General features: G+C 23.1%; 2 protein-coding genes across 2 annotated transcripts; both read left to right on the top strand.

The window, feature by feature from the left end:
* The first annotated feature begins 1,665 nt into the window (after nt 1–1,665).
* LOC122498660 (uncharacterized protein DDB_G0289975-like) lies at nt 1,666–6,442 on the top strand. Its single transcript, XM_043606508.1, has 3 exons — nt 1,666–1,805; nt 1,950–2,855; nt 5,286–6,442. Exons 1-3 carry the CDS (start codon nt 1,728–1,730, stop codon nt 5,859–5,861), a joined length of 1,560 nt encoding a protein of 519 aa, XP_043462443.1. The 5' UTR covers nt 1,666–1,727; the 3' UTR covers nt 5,862–6,442.
* Nucleotides 6,443–7,722: 1,280 nt separating this feature from the next.
* Nucleotides 7,723–14,360, top strand: LOC122498691 (CTD small phosphatase-like protein 2). The gene is made up of 8 exons (XM_043606545.1): nt 7,723–7,986; nt 9,149–9,385; nt 9,876–10,016; nt 10,104–10,344; nt 10,461–11,008; nt 11,107–11,463; nt 13,363–13,458; nt 13,551–14,360. The coding sequence occupies exons 2-8, from the start codon at nt 9,173–9,175 to the stop codon at nt 13,614–13,616; spliced, it is 1,662 nt and encodes a 553-aa protein (XP_043462480.1). The 5' UTR covers nt 7,723–7,986; nt 9,149–9,172; the 3' UTR covers nt 13,617–14,360.
* The last annotated feature ends 3,633 nt before the right edge of the window (nt 14,361–17,993 follow it).

Genomic DNA, 17,993 nt, shown 5'->3' with positions numbered 1-17,993 from the left:
AAATGTTTGAAAATAATTACATTTTTCGAATAATTTTCTTAAAATTGTATTAAAAATAATTGAAATCCTGTGAAGAATTTTATTATTTATTAAAATAATTGAAATTAAAATAATTGAATTCTTGCATCGAATTTTATTAAATTTTTTTTAAATAATAGAAATCCTGTGAAGATTTTTATTATTTAGAAAAATAATTGAATTCTTGCATCGAAATTTATTAAATTTTTTTTAAATAATTGATATCCTGTGAAGAATTTTATTAATTTAGAAAAATAATTGAATTCTTGCAACGAATTTTTTATTAAAATAGTAGATTTTGAAAATATTTGAATTTCAGCCAAGAATTTCATTATTTGTGAAATGTAATTGAATTCTTGCCTTTAATTTTAATAAATTTTTTTTTAATTATTGAAATCCTGTGAAGAATTTTATTATTTATTAAAATAATTGAATTATTGCATCGAATTTTATTAAATTTTTTTAAATAATTGAAATCTGGTGAAGAATATTATTATTTTTAAAAATAATTGAATTACTGCGAGGGATTTTAATTATTTGAGAAAAACATTGAGGTTTAAAAATTCTTTGAAAATAATACACATTTTTGGAGATATTTAATTAAAATTGTATTGAAAGTAATTGAACTCTTACAAAGAATTTCAATTTTTTAAAATTAGTTGAATTCTTTCGAAGAATTTTATTAAAATGTTTTGAAAGAGTTAAATTTTACCGATTAAATTTAATTTTTAATTCTATTTAAAGTAATATAAAAAAATATGAAATTTTTTTAAAAATAATTAAACTCTTTCTAGAAATTTATTTAAATTTAATAAAAATAATTGAATTCTTCTTCGCATAAATTCAATTATGTTCAAAATTTTTTAAAATTTCTGATTAAAGTTCCAATTATCTTTATAAATAATAAAATTCTTCTCCGAAATTAAATGATTTTTTATATATCTACTGTTTTAATAAAATTTTCCAAATGAATTCAATTATTCAAACAAAATTTTTGAAATTAATTACATTTTTCGAGGAATTTATTTAAAATTGTATTAAAAATAATTGAAATCTTATATGAAAATTTTATTAAATTCATGAAAATAATTGAATTCTTACACTACGAATTTTATTCAATTCTTGTTTTTTATTTTTTGATTTATAAAATAGTTTTATAGTTTGGTTTTCCTTTTTCAACAAGAAAAAAAAGAAATTTCAAACTTCGCGCTATGATTGAATGCGCAGAAATTGTTGATCCAGTCTTGAATGATTTTTCCCTGAAATTCATAGTGTTTCGAAACGAAAAATATATCTCCTCGATCATCGTCTATTTTTTTTGGAGATAAATTTCAAAAAGAATTCTAAAGTTTAGAATTTACAAAACAAAAATTCATTTTAAATCGAAATAAAAGTGTAGAAGTATTTTTAATATTTATAATTTTTTTGGAATCTTGTGTTTTAAAAATAGAAAAACGAGAGAAAAGTGATTTCCCATCGAAAACGAAACAATTGGAAAAAATAAATTTCGCTACTTTTTTTGGGGTGTGGTTTTGGTCTTCTTTCGAAGTGAGAGCAGGGTGAGAAGAGGGTGAACGTGAAATGAATTTCCAGTGCATCCGGAGTTGATCAATAAAAGGTCCAATACAACTTCATTCAAAAAGAAAACATCTCTCATCTCTCTCTCTCTCTCTCTCTCTCTCTCTCTCTCGAGTGAATCAACAACAATCATGAAAATTAACAGAGAAATCTTAAATATCGTGATTTTAAGCTGTGGATTTGCTTCTCTATCTGAAATTCAATCGTTGGTGAGAAATTTCTATTTTTGTTTTAATTATTAAAGAATTTTTTTTTTACTTTTTAGTTTTGTGACTAATGATTTTTTCGCTTAATAATTCAAATTTCTTATTTTTAAAAAATAGTTGAAATTTATAATTAAAATTTGTTTACAGATTTATAATTCGGTGTTTACATTTGGGCCAAGATCGTATTTAATTTTTCACGTTTCTCTCGCTCTATGCATTTTATTGGCACCATCCTATGTGACTCTGGCAGGAACGAGAATTTCAATTTTCACCAGTTACACATGTCATACAATTTTTCTAATTAGTTTAATTTATTTCTCAAGTGGTAATAATTCAAAATCATTACTAATATCCTCGGCATTTCTTGGTTTGGGAACGGCACTTGCATTTGTTGCGCAAGGAAAATTTCTAGTTGAAAATAAAAGACCGGAAATAATTCATAAATATATCATCAATTTTTGGTTCTCCATTGAAGTATTCCGTATTTTATACAAAATAAATGATGATATTCAATTAAAATTTTATAATACGGAAAATAATTTTGAAAACATTGCCAATGGAGTTAATATATTTATTGTGATTTTTAGTTTCAGTTTCTTTATTTTTATTCAAGAGAAAACGACGAATGATTATAGATCGGGTGGCATCGAATGTATTCCTAATGAGAAATTTGTTACAAATAATGAAGAAGAAAAAGAGCAGCAGTTGCAGCAGCAGCATCAGCAGCAACAACGCAATCAGGGACCAATTTTTCATCTTTGGAATCCGTTGAAAAATATTTTTCTACTTACAATTAGTTGGAAAATGGTGGCAATTTATTTTATTGCCACATTCGCTGGATTATTGTCAAGTGCAGAAAATGCTATTTCTGATTCTTACGAAATGACATTGATAATTGGAGAAATATGCGGTGTTTTGTTTTACAATATTTGCATTTACAAGAAGGCAAGTTCATTGAATATTACATACGTGGGATATGTCATTCTATTTATTTTCGTCTCCGTAAATTCAGCTGCGAACGATGTACAATTATCCAGCAAAAGCGAATTATTGGTGAGAATATTTAATTTTTTATTTTATACCCTAATTACTGAATTATTTTTCAGGGTTGCCATTGTTTAGAGAATTCAGAAAAAAGTCAGGAAAATTAGAATTAGTTAGGAAATCAGGGAAAAGTGAGGTAATTTTTATTAAAAGTACTGGCAACAATTAAATTTTAATAAGAAAATTATGAATTTTTGTGTCTTTTCTGTTTGTCTCATAAGCTATGAAATTACCACGAATTCCAATACAAATTCTCGTCAAAAATTCAATTATCTTTATAAATAATAAAATTTTATTATTTAAGAAAATAATTGAATTCTTCATAAGAATTATAATAAATTTTCTTAAAAATATAAATTTCTGTGAAGAATTTTATTATTTAGAAAAATAATTGAATTCTTGATAAGAATTTTAATAAAATTTTTTACAATAATCAACTTCTTGTAAACAATTTTCTTATTCAAAAAATATTTGAATTTCCGCGAAGAATTTTGATTTTGTAAGATGAAAATATAATTTTTTATAAAAATTTTATTATAATTATTGAAAATAATTGAATTCCTGAGAAGAATTTTATTTTTCAAGAAAAGAATTGAATTTTTTATAAAAATTTTATTAGAATTATTGAAAATAATTGAATTTCTGGGAAGAATTTCCTTAAAATTTTTGAAAATAAATAAATTTCTGTGAAGAATTTTATTATTTAAGATAATAAGTGATTTCTTGCATCTAATTTTATTAAGAATTTTTTAAATAATTGAATTCCTATAAAAATTTTTATTATTTTTAAAAATAATTGAATTACTACGAGGATTTTAATTATTTCAGAAAATCATTGAATTTAAATCATTTTCAAAAATAACTCATTTTTGGAGATATTTAATTAAAATTGTATTGAAAGTAATTGAATTCTTACAAAGAATTTTAATTTTTTAAAAATAAGTTGAATTCTTTCGAAGAATTTTTAAAAAAATGTTTTGAAAAAGTTAAATTTTACGGATAAATTTAATTTTTAATTCTATTTAAAATAATTTAAAAAATCAAAAATTTTGAGAATAATATAATTCTTTATAGAAATTTATTTAAATTTAAAAAAGGATGTAATTCTTTTTCGCATAAATTCAATTATTTGTGAAAATTAAAAAAAATTCTGGATAAAATTCAAATTATCTTTTTAAGTAATAAAATTCTCCTCCGAAATTCAATTATTTAAAAAAAATTTAATACAATTTTTGGCAAAAATTCAATTATTTTTAAAGAATTTCCTCAATTAAATGATTTTTCATATATCTACTGTTTTAATAAAATTTTCCAAAAGAATTCAATTATTTAAACAAAATTTTAATACAAATTTCACAGGAATTCAATTACTTATCACTTTTTTTTATAAATTTCGTTGCACAAAAAATTGAAAAAAAAGTTCTGAGAAATTCAATTATTTCGAAAAATTTAAATAAAATTCTATTCAATACAATTCTTCTTAAGAATTCAATTATTTTTACAAATAATACATTTTTTTATGGGAATTCAATTATTCAAAAAAAAAATTGAATAAATTTCTTCTCAAGAAATCAGATATTTTCATAAATAATAAAATTTTTCTCCGGAATTCAATTATTCTCACAAATAAAATTCTTCACAGGAATTCAAATTCTTTAAACAAATTTTTAATAAAATTCGTTGCAAGAATTCAATTATTATTTTCATAAATAACAAAACTTATCGCCGTATTTCAATTACTTTTTATATAATTTTAAATAAAATTATAGAAAATTGCATTTATTCTTACAAATTTTTTTTAAATTCGCCGAAAGAATTTAATTATTTAAAAAAATTTTGATATAATTCTTCATAAAAATCCAGTTTTAAGAAATATTCATTAATTTAATAAATTATTTATTTTTGTGTTTAAATATGTAATTGAATTCTCGAAAAATTTTCTAATAAAAATTGATTAAAGAATGAATTTAGCGTGAATTTCTAGAAGTAATTGAATTTTGAAAAGGGAGAAAATTTGAATTTATAGTTTTAAGATTTTATAATAAAAAATCAGGATTTTATCACTTTGCCAAAAGGTTTGAATTTGAAAATCTTAATTCCTATAGAAAAATTTTAATGATTAAATATTTATTTTAACAAGAAGTTATTAATGAAATCGAATAATTTTACAATTAAAGAAATTCGTAAATAAATGTAATAGAACATTTTTTTTTATTTTTTTATACTTCAGGGTCAAGAAAAAAGTCAAAATTTTGTCTGAAAATCAGGGAAAAACAAAATTAAGTTTTTGTAGCAACCCTGTTTTTTTGTTACAAAAAATTTCAAATTTTTAAAGTAATGATAATGAAAAAATTTGATAGAATTCATAGAATTTATAGAATTTTAATTAATTAATTAATTAATAGAATAAAATAATTAAAATGTCTATTTTTTTTGCAGGATACAAACAATGATATCAAGGAGACTGTTACAAATTTCATAAACTATTTATGGAATAATAGATTTATTATGGAAGCATTTTCAATTGGATTTGCAAATATTTGTTTCCGTACACAAATCTATTATCTTGTTGGAATATTATTTCCAAAAACGTGTACATCAGCTTTTAGTCTCGTTGGATTGTGGTATTATTTCAGTCATCTATTTGGACAAATTTCCGGTCTTAATTCGTGGTTTTATTTCTTTCACGATTCAAGGAAAGTATTACTTATGTTTGGAATATTTGCATTAATTGCCATTGCAATTATTCAATATTTCTTTGTTGAAATAATGCCCATTAATATAGAGAAGAATGAGAAAATTTTGAAAAATGAAAATTCTAAATTAAAAATTGTCAAAGCAACGAAAATTATTTCGCCTGAAATTAAAATGGTCTATGACGCTGGTTATAATAATAACAATAATAATAATAATAATAATAATAATAATAATAATAATAATAACAATAAGGAACAATTGACAAGTGTTAAAGTTGAAAATACGAATGAAAATGTAGAAGAATCTTTAAATCTGTAAATTAATTAATTTCTTTTTTTTTATATTTTTAATAAACTCTATTTTTATTTTTTTATATTTTTATATAATTTTATTACTGACTGAAAAAAAATGGTAATTTCAGAAAAAAAACCAGTTATTTTCGAAATAATAATGGAAAAATGTCTCTTATTTTTTAGAAATTATATTTTGAATTTACAAATGTACAAAAATGTTGTCTTCGAACTGAAAAATCTTCCAAAGTTTATAATTTCATAGAAAAATTTACACTTATCATCACAATTTCAATTGACAACAACAAAAAAAAAATAAATAAAATTGAGAAAGACTAAATGATTAAAAAGAACTATGGTATTTTAAATTTGATGCTCAATAGTTTTTCAGAATATATTTTTCAAAAATAATTTTATATTAGATATAATTACACAATTTTGAGAGTGATGTTTATTGTAAAAATTAAATACAACTTTTAATTTTTGATTATACACTGTATACAATACAATTATAGAAAATTTGGATATAAAATTAATTAAACAGTGCATGTGAATGTTAAATGTAAACAATCAATTATGTATCAATAAGGAAAATACATTCATGTTTATTGAAAAGTAATTGAGTTCTTATAAAAAAGGTAAAAAATTTTTGAAAATAATTCAATTCATTGGAACAATTTTACTAAAATTTATCAACAAAAAAATTAATTATTAAATTTTATTAAGAATTTGAATTTCTGTGAAGAATTTTATTATTTAAGATTTAACAATTTATTGAATTCTTTTTAAGAATTTTATTAAAATTTTTTAGAATAATTGACTTCATGTAAACAATTTTCTTATTTAGAAAAATATTTGAATTCCTGAGAAGAATTTTTAATTTGCAAAATAAGAATAGAATTTTTTATAGGAATTTTATTTGAATTATTCAAAATAATTGAATTTTTGCTAAGAATTTCCTTTATATTTTTGAAAATAATTAAATTTCTGCGAAGAATTTTTTTATTTAAAACAATTAGTGAATTTTTGATAAGAATTTTATTAAAAATTGTTTAAATAATTGAATTCCTGTATAAAAAAGTTTATTATTTACAAAAATAATTGAATTCTTGTAACGAATTTAATAATTTCTAAAAATAATTGAATTACTGCGAGGAACTTTATTATTTCAGATAATTATTAAATTTTTACAAATTTTCGAAAATAATACATTTTTTGAGATATTTAATTAAAATTGTATTCAAAGTAATTGAATTCTTACAAAGAATTTCAATTTTTTAAAATTAATTGAATACTTTCGAAGAATTTTATTAAAATTTTTTGGAAAAAGTTCAATCTTGTGGATAAATTTAATTTTTAATTCTATATTAATTAATTAATTTAATTCTAAATCATTTTATTATTTACGAAAATAATTGAATTCATTCTAAGAATTTTATTGTTTAAGAAAATAATTGAATTTTTTATAAGAAATTTTATTAAAATTTTTGAAAATAATTAAATTCTTGAGAATAATATTATTATAATATAAAAATAATTGAATTTTAATATTTCTGTGAATAATTGAATTTATAAAAAACTGAAAATAAAACATTTTTTGAGATATTTAATTAAAATTGTATTAAAAGTAATTGAATTGAAGTAATTGAATACGAGTATTTTATTTTTGAGTAATTATATATTTTTTATACGCTCAATTTTTAATTATTTTCATATATTTTTTTTTTAATTTGAAATTTTGTGTGCTTTTGAAAAATTTTCAAATTTCAAAATACTTCCCGCGACTGACGTAAGAGGGCGAATTCATTGCGCATGCGCCGTTCGCTTCAACCACCTAGTCAAGAGACTGTCTACAACTGTCATTTACATTTTCCTTTGATAACTGATAAGAGAAAATTATGACAATTAGTCAACAATAATTGAAAAAAAGAAGAAATCACGTAGTGAGAATTATAAAAAACTTATGAAAATAAAGTTAGTGAATTTGACTTCGTTTTCAATGAGTGACGCCGCAGCCATGTTTGTTTTAGTTTTCGGGGGGATGAAAAGTGAACGCGAGTGTGTGTCGTTTTAAATCAAAAAGTTTTGCTGGTTTATCAGGCTATTGTACTTTATGGAAGGCTGACATTATCACCGCTGAACTTTCAGTGATGGTGAGTAATTTAATGAATTATATTAATTCTGTCATTATCATCGTTCATCGTGTTTTCGGCGGGAATTTTTGGGTTTTCAGGGTCGTTGGGATGCCGCCGCCGCCACCGCACTTTCAAACTTTCGATCGATTACAAAGCGGTCTCTCGCCGGAGACCGCCAAACCTAATCGACCTAATTTTTTTTCCCCTTCTTTTTATTAATTGAATATTAATTTTTTTTTTATCGATTAATTATTATTATTTTTTGTAACAATTATGACATAATTCGTGCGTTTCGTTCATAATGCATGATAGCAATTGTTCTCTGTCTCTGTGTCTCTCGTTCGTCTTTCTCTCTCTCTCTCTCTCTCTCGTAAAAACGTTCGCACAGAGCGGCTTGGAGGCATCGTAAAACAAATCGATATATACACACTCATAAACCAACACAAACAAATGATTTCTCGCGGTGTTGTTGTGTATACAACAATCATGGAAAACTGATACGCCCCTTTTTTACTCTTTAAAAGATCAAAATTATTTTCCCGCGCAAATTTTTTCATTTTCCTTCTTTTTTCTCTTGAAATTTTGCATTTTATTTTGATTCTATACAATGTAGGCGTGTTTTTTTGTCAGGTAACGTTTCTCTTCGTTTATAAACATCAAGTTTTCGAATTCCTTTTTTTTTGTTTTATAATTCATTTTTTTTCCATTTATGTATTATTTTTTCCTTTTTGGATAATTTGGCAAAATAACATAGTTTGCAATTATTTCCTTTATTTGTACATTTAGTGTGACTTTTTGGAATAAAAAGGAAATGTTGTTTATAATGAAAAAAATGTACTAATTCATAATTCAGGAAATATATTTATTCGATATATTTTAGTGGTGTTTATTTTTGGAGTTTTCTGTATCGTATTCACCTTACTCATGTGTAATGGTTATTTGCTAAAGATAGAATGCCACTGACTCGATTTTCTTGCTTACTGGACTGGTCATATTCTCTATTTTGAATTTTTACCATTTTTAAGCAAACTGTTAACATTTTTTTTACACTTTCTTTTTATTTCAAGAAAAAAAAATGAGAAAAACGGAAAATAATAAATGTACGATATGGAATATATCGTAATTTTTATCCGTATTTGGGATTTTGAAAAGAATTTAATTGATGAATTTTCTTTTTCAGGAAATATAATAGAAGTATATTGAAATGTGGTTAAGAAGTGAGCATGTGAGTCGAAGGCTGCGGGGCCGTTTAGGCACCAATAGTGTGCAAGGTGCAAAGGTTTCTGGAAGACGAGTTCAATCGGGAACGGTGAGAAAAGTACCGGCTATCAACAATAGTAGTCAGCGTGTTAATACTTCAAGTAGATGCGGTAGATTGTCACGTTGGAGGCGACGTTCACCAAATTTTCTCAAGGAGGTTCGAAGAGAATAATTTTTTTCCCAATATTTTCAGGGTTGCTACAGGTCAGGGAAATGGAAATTGTTTAAGGAAATCAGGGAAAAGTCAGAAATTTTCATTAAAAGTAGTGGAAAAAATTTAATTTTTAGAATTCATAAGAAAATTCTGAATTTTGGAGTTAAATATTTATTTAAAAAAAAAAGTTATTGATGGTTTCGAATAATTTTACTTTTAAAGAAATTTGTAAATAAATTAATAGAACATTTTTTTAAGTATCTAATAATTTTTTGGAGTGAATCAGAATATTCTTTAGTGTCAGGGAAGAAGACAAATTTTTTTTCTGGAAATTAGGGAAAAACAAAATTAATTTTATGTATGGCATCTCTGATTTTTTTTTTGACAGACAATTTAATTCAAAAATGAATTCCATAAAGGAAACTTGATAGAAGTTATATTCATTTATTATATCTTCTGTTTTTCTATACTCATTGTCTTTTTTCTTCAACAGGCTTGTAAGGAAAACGTTTTACATTTTGCTAAAGCCGCACCAATAAGACGTGAGCGCGGACCACGTCGTCGAAAATGCATCAAAAGATCAATGGTCACTTCAACGCCGTTACATCGTTCTGCACCTAAAGATGTAACCATTGTGAGTTTCTTTCTTTGAATTCAATATTCTTCCTTAATTTTTCCCCATCAATCGAAATTAATTAATTTAAAAAAAAATGTGTTTCAGCCTTCAAAGTCAGCAAAAGTATCAAAACCAGCCGATGAATCGAAGGAAAATTGGAGTTTATCGACACTATCAGTTTATCCTACACCATTAAGTGTTACAGAATCAGTGAATTCAGCCGCTTCTCAGGATAATAAAATTTCTTCCAACGGTCTATCATTGACCGAGCTAATGCCGTCGCCAACCGAAGGACCACATCCCGATCTTTCTTATCTTCTCGACGAAGAGGGAAATAGAACAAATGGTAAAATGATTACATTTTTTCTTCTGCGTAAAAGAATTTTAATTATTTATTTTAAAAATTATTTAATTAAATTAAATAATTTATTTTAAAAATAAATAATCTTTTCCTTTTTACAGACATTCTTTCGTTACATTATTCAGCAGTATGCTCAACAAACGAAACTTCCGAGGAATATTACAGTGTAATGCATTCGTCATCAATTTACAATAATCGTTCATCTTTCTCAAATGAAAGATACTATCCAAATTCCAAGTTTTCCTTTATCAATAATAATGAGAGCAATAATAGTGAAAAGCAAGTTGAAAGTGAGTCTTCTAAATATGAGTCTACCATGTATTCGAGCTCAAAATACAGCAGTGTACAAAGTATCTATTCAGTTAATACGAATCATACGTCTGATACAAATTGCGATGAAAGATATAGTAACGAGGAAATTGAGGGTGAATATAATGATGTGAAATACATTGAAGTTGGAGGTGAGGAAATTGTCGAGAGTTGTGATGTCGATACAATGGTGACACACGTTCAAGACGATTGGGAGCCATTTGATCCTTATGTATTCATTAAGCATTTACCACCACTCACACCGGCAATGCGAGCACGATGTCCCGCTCTTCCGCTTAAAACACGAAGTAGTCCCGAATTCAGTTTAGTTTTGGACTTGGTAATTACAAAAATTATTTTTTCTTCTTTTTATTTCTTCCTCATTGTAGAAGAATTCTTTCTATTTTCATAATTCGTTAATCTTTTCTTTTTTTTCAGGATGAAACTCTCGTTCACTGCAGTTTACAGGAACTCACCGACGCGGCATTCCGCTTTCCGGTTGTATTTCAAGATGTCACGTATACGGTTTTCGTGAGAACTCGACCATTTTTTCGTGAATTTTTAGAACACGTTTCATCACTTTACGAGGTGATTTTATTTACAGCGAGTAAACGAGTCTACGCTAATAAATTAATGAATCTCCTTGATCCAACAAGAAAATTAATTAAATATCGTCTATTCCGAGAGCACTGCGTATGCGTTAATGGTAACTACATCAAGGATTTGTCAATTCTTGGAAGAGACTTATCCAAAACTGTGATCATCGATAATAGTCCACAAGCCTTTGGCTATCAAGTAAATATCTATTATATTAATAATCGTATTTCGGTAATTTGTTCGCAGTTTGAAGTTAGTTGTTTGCTTTTTTGGTTCCTAACTTTTTTTTAATCCTTTTTCTTTTCAAATATTTTTAATTTTAAAATTAATATATTAAAAATCATTGAATTCTTGAATTCAAAATTCTTTTAAAGAATTTCGTTTAATTTTTGTTTAAACAATAGAGTTTCTTTAATAATTTTAATTGGAAATTCTTAAAGTAATTTAATTTTATGAATAATTTCTTTCAAGTTTTTAAAATAATCATGTTTCTTAACATTCTTAATGAATAATTGAAAACTTCAAAAGAATTTTACTTTTTATGAAGATAATTAATAATAAATTCTTGTCAAGAATTTATTTCAAATTTTTGAAAATAATTAAAATCCTGCGAAGAATTTTATTATCAATGAAAATAATTGAAATCTTCCAAAGAATTTTATTTTTTATGAAAATAATTAAATTTTTAGGAAGAATTTTATTAAAATTTTTTAACATAACTGAAATCCTCCGAAGAATTCAATTATTTATGAAAAAATTGAATTTTTGACAAGAAATTGTTTGAAATTTTTGAAAATAATTGAAATCCTCCGCAAAATTCAATTATTTATGAAAAAATTTAAATTCTTGACAAGAGTTTGTTTAAAATTTTTGAAAATAATTGAAATCCTCCAAAGAATTCAATTAATTATGAAAAAAATTGAATTCTTGACAAGAATTTATTTAAAATTTTTGAAAATAATTAAATTCCTGCGAAGAATTTTATTATCAATGAAAATAATTGAAATCATCCAAGGAATTTTATCTTTTATGATGATAATTGAATTCTTGCAAAGAATTTTATTAAAATTTTTGAAAATAATTGAAATTCTTTGAAAAATTTTATTATTTATGAAAATAATTGAAATCTTGCAAAGAATTTTACTTTTTATGAAGATAATTAAATTTTTAGGAAGAATTTTATTAAAATTTTTGAACATAATTAAAATCCTCCGAAGAATTCAATTATTTATGAGAAAAATTGAATTCTTGACAAGAATTTGTTTCATATTTTTGAAAATAATTGAAATCCTCTGAAAAATTAAATTATTTATGAAAAAAATTGAATTTTTGACAAGAATTTGTTTCAGATTTTTGAAAATAATTGAAATCCTGCGAGGAATTTTATTAGCAATGAAAATAATTGAAATCTTAAAATGAATTTTATTTCTTAGGATTATAATTGAATTCTTGTGAAGAATATTATTAAAATTTTTGAAAATAATTGAAATCCCCCGAAAAATTTTATTATTTTAAAAAATAATTAAAATCCTTCGAAGAATTTTACTTTTTATGAAGATAATTGAATTTTTAGGAAGAATTTTAATAAAATTTTTGAATATAATTGAAATCCTTTGAAAAATGTTATTATTTTGACAATTGAAAGAAGATCATATCAACGGGAGTCGTCTATTTTTCCAAAGATTTTACTATTTAAAAAAACAATTAAATTGTTTCGAAAGATTTTTTAAAACTTTTGTTGAAAATAATTGAATTTTAGCAAAAAAATTTATTATTTATAAACATAATTGAATTCTTTCGAAGAATGTTATTATTTATGAAAATAATTGAATTCTTCCGATGAATTATATTCAAATTTTTGAAAATACAAACAATAATAATTAATTATGTGTCTACTTAATAAGTGAATATTTAAATTTTGATTGTGAAATTATTCAAAAATTTATATTTGAAAATAAAAAATGTTATAATTTGCATAATAATAATAAATTGAACGTGACGTTTTGCGCGCGTAATTTTGGCTATTTTCAATAAATAAAATAATTATACTTAAAGAAAAAAATGTATACGTTTACTAAAATTTCACTTCAATTACAGTTGGAAAATGGAATACCGATTGAAAGTTGGTTTGCTGATCGTTCTGATAACGAACTAATGAAACTTTTGCCGTTTTTAGAAAATCTGGTTCATTGGGTGAGTGAATCTTTTGTTTTCAATTTTAGAAGATTTTATAGTTGTTGGTTTATTTTAGTTACATTTGGTAAAAAATTATTTTTTTCTTCTAGGGTGGAGACGTAAGACCGCACATTAGAGATCAATTTCGTCTTTTCAGTTTTCTACCACCAGATTAACTTTAAAGTGAAATTATTTCTTAAAGAAAATAATTAAATTTGCCACAACTGATGAGAGAAGAGTATTTACCTATCAATTTAAAAGCGATTGTTGGTCATTTAATGGTAAAGTAGAATAAGCATAGAATTATTCTCCACTCCGAGGAATGTAAATATTTCTTTCTAAAAGCATTTTCGTGAGAAAAAGAAAAAGAAAATTTTTCCATTTTCCTAGTTTGCTGAAACAAAAAAAAATTAAATTCTATCATTGTCCCAAGGCTTTTAGCAAGAAATATTTCATACGCTTTAATCGCAATATTAAAAAGAAAAAAATGTTACATGCGAGGTGAGCTTCCAAAAGGAAATAATGTTTTTAAGTTCCATGACTCAAGTTCTCCTGAGACAAACTGGTTTTTGTTTCTCAGGCATTGAAATATTGTTTTTATTTTAAAACAAAAAAAAATAGAGAATTATTTATAATTCCTTGAGAAAAGCACCTCCGTGAAAATAGTAAAATATCATTAAATTTAAAAATAAATTTACGTAAATTTTGACTAATCGTCAAAGAATATAACAGAGCGACATGTTCTTTAAAGCTTCCGAAATAAGCAGCATATACATGTTTTTTTTAAGTACATTTTAAAAGCTTCTTTTTATATTTAGAAATATTAAGTATTTTATAGAAAGACATTTTTTCTGCTTAGTAGTCTCGCCAAGAATACTATAAAAAAAAGATCAATTTATAATTAATTTTAGCAAAAAAGTCACAAATTTTAAATAGAAATCAGTTATAACTATACGAAAGTTTTATTTTTATTTTATATAATCGAATAAAATTTTAATTTAAAGATTTAAAATCTTTCATTCAATTAGGTATTCGATTTATCAAATTCATACGATTTCGCAAACACAAAATAATCAGTATTAAAAATATTTGCAAAAAAAAAGAAATAAAATAAAAATAGTCAAAATATTTGAATAATTTTTTAAAATTTGATTTAATTAAATATTTTATTTTTAAATTATATTAAAAGATCTGTGAGTGTCAATTAAATTATTTACTCTTTACTTATTAATTTTAGAAAGTTTTTCTTCAATCAGAACTGAAACACTTTGATTTCTTTAATTAAATGCACAAATTCGAGTAAAAATAGCGAGCGAATGACATTTTATTTCAATTTTATAAAGTTGAATGTTAATCGATTAATTCGATTAATTCTCATAGAATAGAATAAAAGAAAAACCTAAACCAGAAAGCGCAAAATAGAATTTTTTCCACAAATATCACGCGCAAATTAAATTCTCTCTTTTTATTTCTATGTCAATTTGCCGTCACGCACAAATTTGTGCTCTCTTGAGAATTCCGTTTATTAAAAAATAAAATATCTCTATAATCAAAATAATAACAAAGAGAAGTAGTATTTAGGATAATTTCCATTTTTTCCAAAAAAAGAAAAATTATAATTTAGAGAAAAGGGAATAATTTCAATAATGAAAGCTTTTTATTCTGAAAATAGGTCCAATTTTAGATAAATAAATTTTTTCCCCCGCATTTTTTCTCTAAAAATAAAAATAGATAATGAAATATAATTATAAAATATAATGGATTCTATATATACATTTATATAGTCTCAAAAATAAGAGAAACAGACAAGAAATATGCCATACACTATAAACAGTTAAACATAAAAAATAATAATACATATACAAAAGTAATAACTTCAAAAATAAAGATAAAAAAAAAGAATTGCAAAATACCTACTTAAGTAAAAATATTCATCTGAAGTTAAAATTGCAAAAAAAAAATTCAGATAAATATTTTTTCTTGCTATATATGTAAAGGTGTAAAATTGCTTAAATCATAGATAGAAGTTCATAATCACAAAAAAAACATAGTTATAGTAAAATTTGTACAAAATTCGATAGACAAATTCATTGACGACTATTATATACAAAAGAAAATTGAATAAAATTCAAAATTGTTTTCGGTCAATGATAAAAACTTGTCTTCGAAAAGTAAAAGAAATTCTGCATTTTCCTATGGTTTTTTTATAACTAAAATAATTAAGATTCTTCAAATTCAGAGATACAATCACGAACTAAAGAATTGTTTTCAAAAAAGAAAAATTTCACCGCATTTTGGAAATTTAGAAAAAATTTTCCATTCCAAAAAACGATGAAAAGAAATAATTGTTTTTTCTTTAATTTATGATTGTTAATCTTAAAGATCAGTAAAATAGAAAACAAAAAAAATATCGTTGTAGATGTTACACCTGTTTAGAGCACATTAATTAGAGAATATTTATAAACTTGTCATGTACATACATCGCAGATGTTATAAAATCGTAAATGTAGTTGTAAAAAAAAAATTCGAAACTTGCGCTTAAAAAGCAGAAACATATTTGATTTTTTGAAAAAAAATCTAAAAAAAAATGTGAATTTTTCTGTTACTATAATTTACTTTGAATCCGGTTTTTTTCAATATACTTTCTATTTTTTCATTGAATATTCTTTTGCATTTTATTTTTTCATTAACCCTCCTAAAGTTAAATTACAAGAAAAAAAACAATTTTACTCTATGAATAATACGAAAATAATTTTAAATTTCTATTTTCGTATTGTTCGACTAATTTTAGTCTCAAGAAAATTCGAGCTTAATGTGTAACAATCGAAGGACAGAGATTTTATAAAAGAGAAAATAAATAAAAATCCCTTTCGTGTTTTTCGATTTCGCGTTATTTGCAAAGAGAAAAAAAAATATTTGTAAATATTGTTGAAAATTGAAATTCACGTTATTTTTAATTTTAATAGGTATAAAGAAATTTATAATGTTGGAAAAAAAAATTTTTTTTCCCTATGGAGAAGAAAAAAAAAACACGCAAGGGATAAATTTATATTTTGTAATTAAAAGTAATTAGGAAAGTAAATTTAAATTCGGGACAATTGAAATGTTCCTCTGAAAATAGGAAAGAAATGTAAATATTTTCAGAGTGTCTTCCAAAAAAAAGACGAAAAAAGAAAAAGTATCCTGACATTAAAAATGTATTTTCAAAAAAAAAATTTTCTAGGATAGAATTCGATGTTGAATTTTTTTTTTAACTTTTTCACTTTTTTGATTTAATTTAAAAATTAAAATCTAGACGAAACTTTCTTTTCTAAATTAAAAAAAATTTATTCTTTAACACACAGTCTTTTTGGAATAAAATTTCCAAAATTGTGCGATATTAAATTCCCGAAAATCATGTATTTTCGAATATAAAATTTATATCGCCAGTCAGGTTTTGGATTTGAAAAATTGGAATTAAAAAACTTAACAAGTTCGAAAAATTGTTACGACTGAGAAAATTGTAAAAGACATAAAATAAATGTTCGAAATAATAACTGTCTTATTTAATTGATAGGTTTAAAAAAAATCCCCGGTTTATGAAAATTATTTCTCAGGTGCAGGCTTCACACTCAATAATTAATTTAAAAATTATTTTCCAAAGTTTTTTCCTAAAAAATACTAAAAAATACTTCCTAAAAAAATCCTAAAAAATAATTAAAAGTAATTTTTAAAAGTAAACAAATAACAAATAAAATGATGTAATAACGCTTTTAATATTCAAATTATCTAAAATTTCAACTAAATTCGTTTTTAATTCAATTCTTATTAGAAAGTTCAACTGAAATTCAAGTATACAAAAATAAATAATATATTAAATAATTGAATGTTTCTTAAAAATTAATTCTTATAAAGAATTTATCCATTTTTAAAAAAAAAATTTAATTTCTGAGAAGAATTCTGTTATTTATGAAAATAATTGAATTTTTACAAATTTTGTCGACGAATTTAATTAAAATTTTAGAAAATAATTGAATTTGTTTAAAAATTTTATGAAAATTGTATCTTAAATAATTGAATTCCTATGAAAATTTTATTATTTTGGATTTCTGCGAAGAATATTACTATTTATAAAACTAATTGAATTTTTACAAAACATTTATAAATTTTTTAAAAAATAATTTAATTTTTGAGAAGAATTTTATTATTTATGAAAATAATTGAATTCTCGTGAAAAATTCTATTATTTCGGAAAATAATTGAACAATTCTCAAGAATTAAATAAAGAATTTATCAATTTTTTGCAAAATAATTGAATTTCTGAGAAGAATGTTATTATTTATCAAAATAATTGAATTCTTGCGAAGAATTATATTTAATTCTTTCTAAATAATTGAATTATTTGGGAAAATAATTGAATTCTTGTGAAGAATTTTATTAAAAAATTTTAAATTAGGTAATTGAATTCTTGAGAAGCATTTTTTTTTTATTATTTTTGCGAAAATAATTGTATTCTTGCCTTGAATTTTATTAAAATTTTTATAAATAATTGAATTTTCCTGAAAATTATTATT

This window comes from Leptopilina heterotoma, unplaced genomic scaffold, assembly GCF_015476425.1.
Source record: "Leptopilina heterotoma isolate Lh14 unplaced genomic scaffold, ASM1547642v1 Lhet_157, whole genome shotgun sequence".
NCBI lineage: Eukaryota > Metazoa > Arthropoda > Insecta > Hymenoptera > Figitidae > Leptopilina > Leptopilina heterotoma.
The sequence above is the reverse complement of the archived record's forward strand: the minus strand, read 5'-3'. Positions and strand labels throughout refer to the sequence as shown.

Coding starts and splice junctions, on each gene's coding strand:
- LOC122498660 (XM_043606508.1), top strand. CDS start 1,728: ATGAAAATTAACAGAGAAATCTTAAATATCGTGATTTTAAGCTGTGGA. Junction 1,806..1,949: donor TATCTGAAATTCAATCGTTG/GTGAGAAATTTC, acceptor ATTTGTTTACAG/ATTTATAATTCGGTGTTTAC. Junction 2,856..5,285: donor CCAGCAAAAGCGAATTATTG/GTGAGAATATTT, acceptor TTTTTTTTGCAG/GATACAAACAATGATATCAA.
- LOC122498691 (XM_043606545.1), top strand. CDS start 9,173: ATGTGGTTAAGAAGTGAGCATGTGAGTCGAAGGCTGCGGGGCCGTTTA. Junction 10,017..10,103: donor CACCTAAAGATGTAACCATT/GTGAGTTTCTTT, acceptor AATGTGTTTCAG/CCTTCAAAGTCAGCAAAAGT. Junction 13,459..13,550: donor TAGAAAATCTGGTTCATTGG/GTGAGTGAATCT, acceptor TTTTTCTTCTAG/GGTGGAGACGTAAGACCGCA.